Consider the following 12,631-nt stretch of genomic DNA (forward strand, 5'->3'; position numbering starts at 1 on the left):
CATGGGGGGATTAGTCGCTGCGACTTTTTGAAAATGAATGAATTTGCGTGCACGATTTGTTGCAGTGACACAATTATACTCTACGGGCGGCCCGTCGCTATGATTAGTCATTACGACTGAGTTAATTAAAAGTTGCAGCAACTGATCACCCCATGTGTCTTCGCCCTTAAACTTCTACGTGCTCAGGGGAGGTCGTCAGGTGGGGGTCCCTGTGGGGGTTAGGGAGGCTTAGCGGGGCCCCTGTGGGGGGGTAAGTAAGGCTCAGCAGGGGCCCCTGCTGGGGGGGGTAGGGGGGTGCAGGGGACATGGCCAGCGGGGGCACCTGCAGGGCCCCTAGGGCGGCAGCTCAGAGTAGGACGTCGGGTGGGGGGTCGCTGCGGAGGTTAGGGAGGCTCAGCGGGGGCCCCTGTGGGGGACTAAGGAAGGCTCAGCAGAGGCCCCCTGCCGGGGGAGGTAAGGGAGTGCGGGGGACGTGGCCAGCGGGGGCACCAGCTCAGGGTAGGACGTTGGGTGGGGGTCCCTGTGGGGGTTAGGGGGGCTCAGCAGGGGCTCCTGCAGGGGGTAAGGAAGGCTCAGCAGGGGCCCCTGTGGGGGGGTTAGGGATGCAGGAGACGTGGCCGGCCCAAAGGGCCCTGCACCCCCCAGTCCGACCCTGTAAAGGCAACAGTACATTACAGTATGTGGAGCCCTTTGGCATAACTGAACCAGGGAGAAATCAAAGCCGCACCCAACTATGTTTCATTCTGCCCCCAAATGCTCACCTGTACAGTACGATTCTGCCGAGTGTGCAAAGCCAAGAGGGCAGGCACCTCCGTTCAGGCCTAGGGTGTTAAACAAATGAAAACAAACATAATTACTATAGAGCAAGCAGGTTCCAAGGCATTATTTCCCAACATGAGAGTTGCACATACAGTACATCACCTACATGGTGCGGCTTATTTCCAATAAAGTGGTTTAACTTTTCGTATGTTATAGAATGGAGTATTCTTAGCAACGTTTCAATTGGTCTCAATTTTTTATCATTTTTAAATTACTTGCCTTCCTCTTTTGCTTATTTCAAATGGGGGTCACTGACCCCAGCAGCCAAAAAAATATTGCTCTGTGAGGCTTGGTTATTGTTAGAACAGTAACAGGAGGGCCCAAATTTTATCCTAGCAACCAGATAGCTGCTAAATAATTAAGAAAAACGCAAATAATAACAAATGACGACCAATTACAAATTGTCTCAGTTGTCCACATCATACAAAAAGTTAATTCCAAGGTGAACTACCCCTTTAAAAGCAGGGCTGTGTATTAAAATGTGATGATGAGCATTGATGTTGCATGAAAATACAATGTTCCCATTGGTCACTGACCAATCAGGTTGCCTGGGTTTGATCCCCCCTTAAAAAACATGTATTGGTGGAGATTAATAACAGGTGAGGGTCTAGCTACCAATCAGATGTCTGCTTGCAGGATTCTCTAGTGGTCTCTTGGGCATGGGGTCTATATATTGTAAGTGTTTACCTTCCCGCAAAGAGGCCGTAATCTGGAACTGAAGCTCCTCTAACCCGGGCACATAGGTTGATCTAACGGAGCCGACGTGGAGCCGCTGGGTGAGTTTGTGCTGCTGGCCCAAGCTGGGGTTGTATTCCACGGTGTGATTGCAGCGGAGGGCAAGGAAGCTGCCACTTTTAGAGAAGGTAGGGGACCCCCAGGCATGGATTTGCCCAGGCCCCGTCTGCACATATGTCTCAGTATATTCCTGTACAGAGGTGAGAAGATAAAGGCATTAGGTTATCCTACTATGGTGTCTCTTTCCCCCCATACGTATATTTTCCTTTTAATAAGAGCACAAAACATACCTGCGGAATGAGATCATTAGAAGCCAGAGCAGCCGGTATGAAGCCATTGATAACTATATCCAACCACAATGTGCCCTCTGTGTCCAGCCCCCGGGCAATGTGAGTGACACGCAGGAGTTCACCTAAGGAACAGAGGGAGTAACCACACTGCTCACATGGAGGCTTATATAGAGATAAACTGCTCCACCTATCATACTGGCATCTGTGCATAGAATCAGTTGTACCAAACAAGCAGGGACTATGGGAAGCTGAAGAGTAACATGCAGGGTCCATCACTTCTCTTGTCTGCCAATGCCTTATATGTGTAGGATACATTGCCAGTTATATGTGACCATATAGCCAGTGCCCTTGCTTCTGGCCATATTGGCATGGGTGGCACCTTCAGTCCTGTTGTATCTTTATAGTGTGTCCAAAAGGAAAATGTTACCTTCTGATTTGGCACATGAAAGGAGCATTAGCAGATGCAGAGGGGCCTACAGCTTCTCCTCCGCCAAGATCACCTCAAATTATGGCTTCATTATACAATATCCAATAGTTTAGCATTTGAGATGATCACTAGACATTAGACGCATCGGTATCTCTGGTTCAAACTACCTCCTATCTCCCATACATATGGATAGGTTTGGGCACTAAGGCTGAAATGAGCCAAATTCTTTGACCATATGATCCCATGACTAAATTGCTCATGAGATTAGGCTGGAATGTCCCATGTGTAAAGGTGGCCATACACAGAACCCACAAATTGCGATTTTCGACCATTGGTTGCAAGAAAGATCATTCCCACCCTCCACAGACGTTCAGGGTCAGATATGGAGGTAAAAAACAATAGGGATTCTACCTCCTTCTGCTGATTCAGCCCTGAATGTAGATTTTGCCCGATCAAAACCTTTTAACCTGGCCGATCACAAGTCGACTGATATCCGCAGCTTTTTGTGATATTGGTCGCCCTGTTGAGCCACCATACATGCACCGAATATCGTCCGAAACGAGGTTTCGTACAATATCATTGGTGCGTGTTTGGCCAGCTTTACTGTAGACAAACCAACCACCTAAATTACTGAGTGCAATCACTGCGCTCACCTGTAGCAAACTCCAGCTGGGTCTCTTTCCGGAAAACTCCTTTGGTAAGAGTGAATCCATTAACGGTGCCATCGTGGGCCAATGCTGCAGACCAGTACAAGGGTGCAATCACAGAGACCAGTGTCCTCATAAGATGACCTGCCAAAAAATGGCTGAATTAAGTAGGGAAGATCATAAAACAGGCTACAAGACTAGGAAAGTCAATATTGTTTTTGTTTTGAACATCTCTATGACCATCTAGACAAGGGTCACCACCTTGCACCTTTATAAAACCATAATGGACCATATACTAAAAAGCAGGCTTGGACATGACCATTCATATCAGTCTTTACTGCTAAGGAGAAATTGGGGTAGAAGTTTTGTATGTAATTGGCTCTCACCCATAGACGGTATCCTCAGCAGAAGACTGTCACTTGCCCACAAAAGGCTGAAAGGGTCTCACCAAGAGGTTTGGATGGGAGATTATCTCTTACTTACCCACGGAGGGTGGAATGTTCTCAATGCTGCTGGTGATTGTGGTGAGACCAGTCAAAGGGTTTTCTGTCAAGTTGGCACTGAGCGCAGAGATTCCAAAGTCCTGGTCATTGATAATACCAATGACACTGGCACGTACTCGAGAGGGTCCAACTACGCAACGTGGAGAATAAATGGAAATGGAAAGATTAAGGCATATTCACCTACAAGTATAAGGGCAGGGGTACACGGGGTACCATCCCACCGGCTAGAATGTAAATCGCTGGTGGGATGGCATACGTGTCGCTGCGATATCCCGAAGTCGCCCGAAGTTTCCTCTGAAGACAACTTCGGGTGGCTGCGGGACATCGCAGTGACGCAAATGCCATCCCACCCGCGATTTACATTCTAGCCGGTGGTATGGCATTGTCGCGGCGTGACTAATCACCCTGTGTATCCCTACCATAAGGGTGAAGACACACGGAGCTACTAGTAGCAGCTACTTGTCGTGGCTACTAAAATAGACAATGCTGATCTACTAGTAGCTCTGTGTGTCTTCACCCTAAAACTCAGGTAGACCTCTTATCCTTAATTGTAGCTGCTTGATCTTTAAAAAACACCTCAGCGTGCCCTCTGCTGAGTTTGGATGGGAGACACCCATTAAAAGAGAGGGTTCTAGCAATTGCATCCTTTCATCCAAGAAAATAAACATAGGACTAAAAGGCACTGCTGAAATTCTTCAAGTAAAGGGTTAGCGAGAAGATGTAGCCTAGTGGGGCCCTCAGACATGAACCTCAGATGTAAAAAGTGTGTGTATGGACCGCTGGCCTCCAGGAGGCTCTGCTTGGAGTAAAACTGTGTCTCTGGGCTTCCAAACTTGCCTCCAAGCCAGAGATTGAAAAATGGGCTCCTACTTTGAGGCCACTAGGAGCAACATCAAGGGGGGTGGGGAGCAACATGTTGCCCCTGGTTGGGGATCACTGCCCTACATGAACTAAAATAAAGCTAGAACACTCAAGAACACAGACCAAATTAAAGAGAAAGAGAGATGTATTTGAAAACATACAATAGTTGTGTTCCAAGATGCCTCAACCTGTTGGGGATTTAAATGATACCTTGGCAGGGTGGCAGCTGACATATTTCTGTCTCTGTGTCTTTCCCAGGGCAGGCCTTTCCACCATTCTGTGGGGGAGGAGAAAAGCAAGAGCGTGTCCGCTGGCGTGAACCTTCTCCACATGTAGAAGAACACGGAGCCCATCGGCTCCAACCTGTCCATCCTCCGTCCACTATGACAAGATAAAGCACAAACCGGTGATGCAACCTTTATAACACATAATACTTGCACAAAAATAAAGAAATATCTACCTAAAGAGTTCATTGGTCTAGATAAACTCTAGAGTATAGACAACCATGGCCTAAAGATGGCCTTAGATACGTTACCTGGGCAGAGTGGTAACTTGCAGGCTCTGACTTCCACATCTGGCCCAATGCAAGGGCGCCCTCCATTGGCTGGAGGAGGATTGTTACAGAGCCGGGTCCTTTCTTGAATGCCTTGTCCGCAAGTCCTGGTGCAGGGCCCCCACTCCTGCCACTGAGAGAATCCTCCATGAACTGTCAGCACAGAACAAATAACAAATGAAAGTGAGTATATGAAAACCCTGGCATTGGCCATAACCCATACAGAGAGCTTTTCTGTGAATATAATATTGATTTCTGCACCCTTAAATAGGACTCTACATTTCTTCTTCTGGGCCCCATGTGATAGATACATAGACATGGCTTCTCTTACTCCTTATCTTGTATCAAGTGGAAGCAACAGACATACCAAATACTCTGAGCTCTACGCCCCGACGAGCCATTCCTGCAGAGTTGGTGACTGTGCAGAGGTAATACCCAGAATCCTGCAGAAGAGCTTGAGGAATCCTGAGGGAACCGTCGGCAAGGAACTCCATCCTGATAGGGGGGAAGAGAAATGGAGTTAATGGACACATTTGAAGACAGGGGTACTAGTAGGATACGTTGTTCAAATAAAGGAGACCTTACCTGGATATCTCCACAGACAGTGGGCTGCCATCTTTTCTCCATGATGCAACTGGAAGGGGAATTCCCTCCATCCGGCACGGCAACACTGCCGTTTGGTTCACAGACACACTGACCACAGAAGGTCCTGGTTGAATCATGGGGGCAACTGAAAACAGGATCCGGTAGAAAGACATTACAACTGCCCAGAATTGAGTCCACAGTGAGGTTGCGCTATGGGTTATAATGGCGTCTGGCCATGTTTTATGTTAAAAACATTATTGGCAGTTTCATTGGATCTGTTTTATGGGTAACTAGAGGGGACCCAATTGGAGAGAGAAATCTAATCAACGTATTTCTAAAGTTTAACACATGATAGTGAAGATACTCACGTTGTATCTCCACAGTGAAGTGCAGGCTGGTCCTTCCAGCGGGGTTACTGGCTATACAGGTGTACTCGCCGCTGTCTGACGGCCGCAGGCTATGAATCTGTACGTACCTGCCCTTCGATAACACCTGCACTCTGCCATCCGTCTGCCCAATAAAAAAAGAGTGTTGGTGAGTCACATGGTCCTTACGCACAATATGCATACTTCTAATGTATATGGATGCCTCCATGTCGATCAGTGATCCCCAACCAGTGGCTCAGGGGCAACATGTCGCTCCCCAACCCCTTGGATGTTGCTCTCAGTTAATTTCCTGACATGGGGGCAAGTTTTGGTTGAATAAAAACAAGATTTCCTACCAAATAAAGCCCCCTGTAAGCTGTTAGTGTGCATAGAGGCTGCCTAATAGCCAATCACAGCCCTTATTTGGCTCCTCCATGAACTTTTATGGTGCTTGTGTTGCTCTCCAAGTCTTTTTACATTTGACTGTGGCTCACGAGTAAGAAAGGTTGGGGATTCCTGATATTATGGGCAGGTTTTTTTGCACAGACTTCAACAGTCTGAAAGCCAAGCAGGCCACATGAGTTTCCTCTGACTGAGGAACACCTTATATTAACTACTTGCTATAGGCCTTGCCCATCGTTCTCTTTGAATCAGTGTTGGCTAGACACATATACAGGGCAAACATCTCATATAACCATTACCTGCAGTGGAATATCTCCCCTGTACCACTGAATGGTGGGAGGTGGATCAGCTTCAACTTTACATTCCAGCACCAGTTGTCCTCCAACAGACACAGCGAGGGATCGGGGTTCGGTGGATCCAACCACACTTGGGGGGACTGGAAATACAAATAATAATACACCGGTATTATGGAGCATTCAGCTCGCCACAACAACAATAAGGGAACCTTGAAAACATGGCTGAGCTCTTGTTAGCAGTCAACCTGAAGAGGTGGAATAGACGTCATTAGAACATTCTTCTAACCCAATATTATGGATTTACCTTTCATCCGGACCCAGGTAGCTCGTGAATCCCTTCCTGCTGTGCTGGTTGCCACGCACACATAAATGCCAGCATCTTCAGCCTGTGAATAAAAAGAACCATATTCACTGTCAGATATCATTACAATCACAGATCCAGCTAAACTGCTGTACAGTAGAGCACACAGAGATGCCAAAGACTACCACTAGGAAACTATAACGTGATAAGCAAAGGTCTCTATTAAGCCTTTGACATGATCAGATACATCTCTTTTCCCTAAGCCTTTAAATGAATTTCCCACAAAGAGCCCTGTTCTTCTGGGTTGGCAGATCCTGCTAATGCCGTGCCAGATTCTCTGCTTGACTGCTACCTAATCCTCTCGGTTGGCTGTATCCCAGAATCATTTGTTTTCTCTCTTAGTTAATTTTGACTGATGGATTAGAAGAGAAGGAGAGAAGACTATGTCTATGCCAACGACAAGTTATTTCTCTGCCATCTGGAGCCTCTTCTGACAGACAGACATTCGGCTGCCAAAAGGATGTACCTTTACTCTCTCGATCCTGAGCACTGTCCCGTTTCTCGTCAGGAGGTCCGGATGAGATAAGGGTCGGCCGTCCTTCTCCCAGCTGATCTCAGGGGTGGGAACCCCGGTGGCCGTGCATGCCAATTCCAGGGGTGAATCAGCAATAATGGAGACTTCCGTAGGTAAAGCTGGGCCCTCAATCCTTGGAGGTTCTAGAGTACACAATATGGGGACATTAGAAAACCATACATGTTTTTAACAATATACTCCCCCCTGTCCTGCAAAATGGACCGTGACCAGAACATACCTAGAACTGTTAGGTGGAAGTGTTTGCTCACTCTCCCTGCAGCGTTTACAGCAATACAGGAGTAGATACCAGAGTCTAGGGCACGGACAGACTCTAGGTGCAGCCGAGTTCCTAGCCCATTAGGCAGTAGGTTGCTCTGAAGGTTCAGAGGTTGTCCATCTTTCTCCCAGGATAATGAGGGCAATGGTGTTCCATGAGCTTCACACGTAAAGGTTACAGATGCTCCTTTAATGGCGGTCACCTCTTCGGTGCTCTCAGACCTTTCAAGTACAGGCAGACCTGCAAAGCAATGTAAAACATGCAAGAGTTCCATTAAGGCTGGTTTTGTTGTACTTCATAGTACTTCATAGTCTCTCTATTTGCATTCACGTTGATCGAGTGATTACAAATACCCCTTCCCCCCTTATCTTCCCAACAGAAATCAAGTCAGATCCTTGACTTACTTTCTATATGTAGGACAAAGTTCTTCTCGGCAGCTCCGGCAGGACTGGAGGCCACACAGGTGTACGTTCCAGCATCGGAGACTTGCACCTGGGAAAAACTGGCATGGAAAGAATGGAGACAATCCCTTGAGTTGCCTAGAGGGAAAACCTTTGCAAAGTTCTACAGAATGCCCACCAGAAGTTACAACAAATCCTCCATGGAGAAAAGCTGAACTTCTGAAGCACAATTCATGTTATAATTGTTTCTCTTACCGGAGAATACGTCCTCCAGAGGCGATTCTGACATATCGTGAGGTAGACAGAGGATGGCCGTCTTTAAACCAGCTGAGCTTCAAAGGCAGGGAGCCACTGGCATGACATTCCAGGGTCACCTGGCCACCAGGAACGCTGCTGAGGACATCGGACGCGTTGGACCCTGATTCAAATATTGGAGGAACTGTCGAAAAGAATAATATATATTATTTAGACTGAGCAATACCTGGGTCCTACAGCCCTTATGAAATGCTTCTTGGAGGTCAGGTGTGCTAACATCTGCTCTACCCATAGCAACACAGACATTTTGGGCATCTCACTATATTTTACAATAGTATTATAAGTAGAATGTAAGGACATTTCTGTGCAGAAGTGGAAGTAAAGGATGCAATGGAAACCCTAGAATATTCTTTCATGGGTCATGGTCTTTCTTTGCACTCACCCAAAATATTTAAGACATAAACCCTGGTGTCTTCTCCTGCATTGTTCCGTGCAACACACGTGTATCTGCCAGAGTCTGAGGCCTGTACCGACCTTAGGACCAGGAAATTTCCATCCTGAAAGACTCTAAATAAAACAGAGATCTGTCAGTTGCATAACAGTGCTAGCATCATATATCCATACAATGATTGGATCACAAGATGGGGATAGAGGCCATTGGGGGAAAGGACCATATCAATGAGCCAATGCAGTCCTTAATCCAGCAAGAAAATCTAAAGGTGCCCATACACCTTCAGATCCGCTCACTTGGTGATGTTGCCAAGCGAGCGGATCTTCTCCCGATATCCTCACCTACAGGTGGGTGATATTGGGAGAATTCAGGCTAATTCAATCCCTGGGGCCAAACGATTGAATTATAACGACGGGTATAGGCAAAGTCAGTCCGGGGACCACATCAATGAGCCCATGCAGTCCCCGATCCGACTAGATTTTGTAACCTGCCCGATCAAGATCTGGCCGATTTCAGGGCCGATAAGCTGCCAAATTAGTCTAAGGGACCCATATTGGCAGCTAGAATCGGCCCGTGTATGGGGACCTTAACCTGCACAATTGACGTCTGTCTGTCTGATTTTTGGGTAGATATCGGTTGGGTAGGCCCATTGGCCAGCCCCATACACTAGCAGATAAGCTGCTGAAAGGGCTGATTATGTGGGCATGTATGGCCACTTTAAGTCGCTTGATGATGCCATATCTGTTGAGACACAAAGAGGACTGACACCATGGTAAGTGCGAATGGAAAGCTGACCATATGTGTAAAGATCCACTTGTTTGGTGAGGTTGCCAGACCAGTGGATCTTTTACTGATATGCCCACCTTGAGGTAGGCAAAACTATCAAATATGACGCATTCCTTAAATATGAACGATTTTCAGCCAGATATTGGTCAGGGAGCCCCTCAGAAGGCCACATTCATGGGCCTATAAGCTGCCAACATGGCCTATCGATAGCTTTTATCCCATGTATGGCCACCTTAAGTCCAGAACAGACCACTTCATCCTCCAGAGTCCCTCCACCCTCTCCACTGATGGATTACCCCTTCTAAGGCCAGACTCGCCTATACTCCACCAATTTCCCCACCCACTCCACCCATTTTCCCATCCCATGTGACGCCCCCTCCCCCTCTCCGACCCGAAGGCTTGTATAATGGTATAATAGCAAAAAAAGACCCTTCAAGCAGCCCCTATAAAAACTAACTGTCTAAGCTTACCTAGTGTTAGGAACCAAGGTCACATCCAGAGGGTTTCCATCTTTAAACCACAAGATTTGGGGTGCCGGGGTTCCCTCGGTTTTGCACTCCAGTTTTACCTCCTGCTTCTCTGGCACGCTATGCTCGCTTGGCATCTCCGAGCCAAAAATTCTAGGAGCAACTGAACGGCCCGAAGGAGTTAATGCAAAGAAGTGAGAATATTAAGAGACTGAGCCTAATGTCTGCGAAGCAATAGAATTGCTCATCAGGAAAGAAAATATAATGAAGATTGATAGAGCCGAACCCGAGTAATTGCATTATAATAGAAAGCCACGGCCCTGCGTAAATGAGAGTCTCGGGTAGAAAATGAAAATGGTCTTTACTGAAATAGAATAGGAAATTGCAAATACAAGATAATAAATAGGAGCTCTCTTGAATTTATCTCCCCTTAAATAGACACTACAGCGTGACCATGGCCACAGAATAGTCTTTCTCTGTATATTTACATTTGTACACATGGGAGTTGCCATATTTATATTCATGGGAAGGAATGTCCTGTGAACAGAATCAGCATCTATATGATCTGGCCCAAAACAAAGTTCATTACATTATGGGCCCGTATCTGCAGCACCTATATCCCCACCCAGTCTGCCCATCATAGCCCCACCCCCAAATGACATCACAACCTAACCCAAAGGCCGCTATTTGCTATAAAAGGTAGCAACCCTAATTACAGCCTTCTATCAAAGACAATTACCTTGAACCAACAAGACAAAATCCTTATGAGTCTCTGAGATTGAGTTCTGGGCGATGCATCGATAGCGCCCTGCATGGGACTGTTGAACCCGGGTAATCTGTAACCGACTGCCTCGTATGGCCACTCCCCACACACCGGAATCTACAGGTTAAGAACACGACAGAACAGACATGGAGTGCTTATAATGTACAGGGCCAGTAACTGTTTACATATCAGTAGAATATACAGGTTTGTTATCTATTACCCAGAATGCTTGAGACCTGGGGTTTGCCAGATAAGGGATCTCTCCGGAATTTGAACCGGTTCCAGACTAGCAGTCAAAATAGACAGAGGCCCAAACAGCCCCCCACCAGCCCAATAAATAGTGACTATGGAATCTTACAGTAGCCCCTCAGGCATTTGCCAGAACCCACAGATTGCCAGTTCGGGCCAGCTTTAAACTGAAATTCAAGATCCTGGCATCAACAGTCCACAAGGTTCCATAAGTGCCCAATATAAAGCTCCTGTCAATGGCATCCCTTGGCTCTTTGCCAGAGGGCCAGATTGCTAATCAGGGAGCAACACATGGGCCTCTAGATCCCCATTGACCTTCATGTTTAGGACCAAGTCCATTGCTTGTTTCTCAGTGGTAACCATTTATCCATTAAACATTACCGACTTACCAAGAGGTTCTCCATCTTTCAGCCACGTTACCACAGGAGAAGGAGAGCCTTCAGCCTCACAGGAGAGGACAATGGAATTTCCAATGATCAGCTGGATAGTCTCATTCTGTGGACGTACAATGGTTGCAGGTACTAAGGATGGAGAAATAAACATAAGTAAAAGGGAATAGAGGTAGAACAGTTTCACAGATGTGGGCAACTCCCCGGTGACCACATTTAGTAACTAGAGAATATTTAAGCACCACACAAGACTAGAGTTATTAATTTGCAGGCCCTCAGAGATGCTGAAATGCAACACCTCGATTGAAGGTCCATCCTGTGATCCCTGAGCTTTTGTTGAGCTACAGCCCTGTTCTACACAATGCAAGTGCAACACTGTGAATACTGACCATTTATTATCACTGTGTAGGTTAATTCCACTTCTCCCGCCATATTGGCCACTTTGCAGGTGTACTGTCCTTTATCTGATGCCTGTAAAGGAGTCCATGGTCAGTCAAGTGAGAGACAGTACAGAGGGAAGTCAATCGTAACAATAAAAAACCCCAAAAATCAGCACCTTAATATCCAGAATTTCTAAGCGCTGTCCATGATCGTGTATCCGAACGACACCATTTTCAAGAAGCTGGTGACCATTTTTATACCATGTGATGGTGGGCCGTGGCAGCGCATCGGATTCACATTGTAGGGTGAGACTGTCCCCGAGCCTTACAACAGTCTCCTGCTTGCCATTGGGAGGTTCCTTGATGCTAGGTGGAACTAAACAAGAATCTCATGTTATTATCTCTACAAATCAGCATCCTTGAGAGATGGAGAACTTTAAGATACATCTCTTGGACAGTTTTTGACTGGTCATCTTCATAGTTGTTCTTACCATAGACAATAAGGTGCAAGAGCTTCTCTGCAGACCCAGCAGGATTATGGACTTTGCACATATAGATTCCCTGGTTGGACATCTGAACTCGAGCAATTTGTAGAACCTGCCCACCTAGAACACATCTCTGTGTTAGAGCAGCCAGACATTTTTCCCACCAAACATCTAACTAGTGGAGTGTTGCATCATACCTGGCATGATAAGGAGTCCTTTAGTTGGAGTTAGGAGCTGCCCATCTTTGTACCACATAATCTCTGGTGTGGGGTGGGACTGGACATCGCACACTAGAGAAACTGAGCTCTGTAGGACGGCACTGATGTTCTCTGGGTTTGGACCAGAGATGACTGGGGTAACTGATTCAGAG

General features: G+C 46.7%; 1 protein-coding gene across 3 annotated transcripts in view; it reads right to left on the reverse strand.

Annotated features, from left to right (window-relative positions):
• The window catches only part of hmcn2 (hemicentin 2), an 81,351-nt gene that overhangs the window by 7,476 nt on the left and 61,244 nt on the right, over nt 1-12,631 (reverse strand). For all 3 annotated transcript variants that reach the window (XM_031891907.1, XM_031891908.1, XM_031891906.1), the window contains exons 58-81: nt 12,459-12,620; nt 12,268-12,381; nt 11,953-12,152; nt 11,786-11,867; nt 11,397-11,528; nt 10,735-10,875; nt 9,999-10,158; nt 8,734-8,858; nt 8,292-8,475; nt 8,040-8,137; nt 7,597-7,875; nt 7,311-7,501; nt 6,788-6,869; nt 6,487-6,623; nt 5,789-5,930; nt 5,421-5,565; nt 5,203-5,330; nt 4,818-4,988; nt 4,493-4,663; nt 3,402-3,551; nt 2,925-3,062; nt 1,845-1,966; nt 1,507-1,744; nt 762-821 (exon numbers count right to left, since the gene is read on the reverse strand). In XM_031891907.1, coding sequence (XP_031747767.1) covers nt 762-821; nt 1,507-1,744; nt 1,845-1,966; nt 2,925-3,062; nt 3,402-3,551; nt 4,493-4,663; nt 4,818-4,988; nt 5,203-5,330; nt 5,421-5,565; nt 5,789-5,930; nt 6,487-6,623; nt 6,788-6,869; nt 7,311-7,501; nt 7,597-7,875; nt 8,040-8,137; nt 8,292-8,475; nt 8,734-8,858; nt 9,999-10,158; nt 10,735-10,875; nt 11,397-11,528; nt 11,786-11,867; nt 11,953-12,152; nt 12,268-12,381; nt 12,459-12,620 — 3,552 coding nt within the window. The remainder of the gene's footprint in view (nt 1-761; nt 822-1,506; nt 1,745-1,844; nt 1,967-2,924; nt 3,063-3,401; nt 3,552-4,492; nt 4,664-4,817; nt 4,989-5,202; nt 5,331-5,420; nt 5,566-5,788; nt 5,931-6,486; nt 6,624-6,787; nt 6,870-7,310; nt 7,502-7,596; nt 7,876-8,039; nt 8,138-8,291; nt 8,476-8,733; nt 8,859-9,998; nt 10,159-10,734; nt 10,876-11,396; nt 11,529-11,785; nt 11,868-11,952; nt 12,153-12,267; nt 12,382-12,458; nt 12,621-12,631) is intronic.

Source organism: Xenopus tropicalis, chromosome 8 (assembly GCF_000004195.4).
Source record: "Xenopus tropicalis strain Nigerian chromosome 8, UCB_Xtro_10.0, whole genome shotgun sequence".
NCBI classification, from domain to species: domain Eukaryota; kingdom Metazoa; phylum Chordata; class Amphibia; order Anura; family Pipidae; genus Xenopus; species Xenopus tropicalis.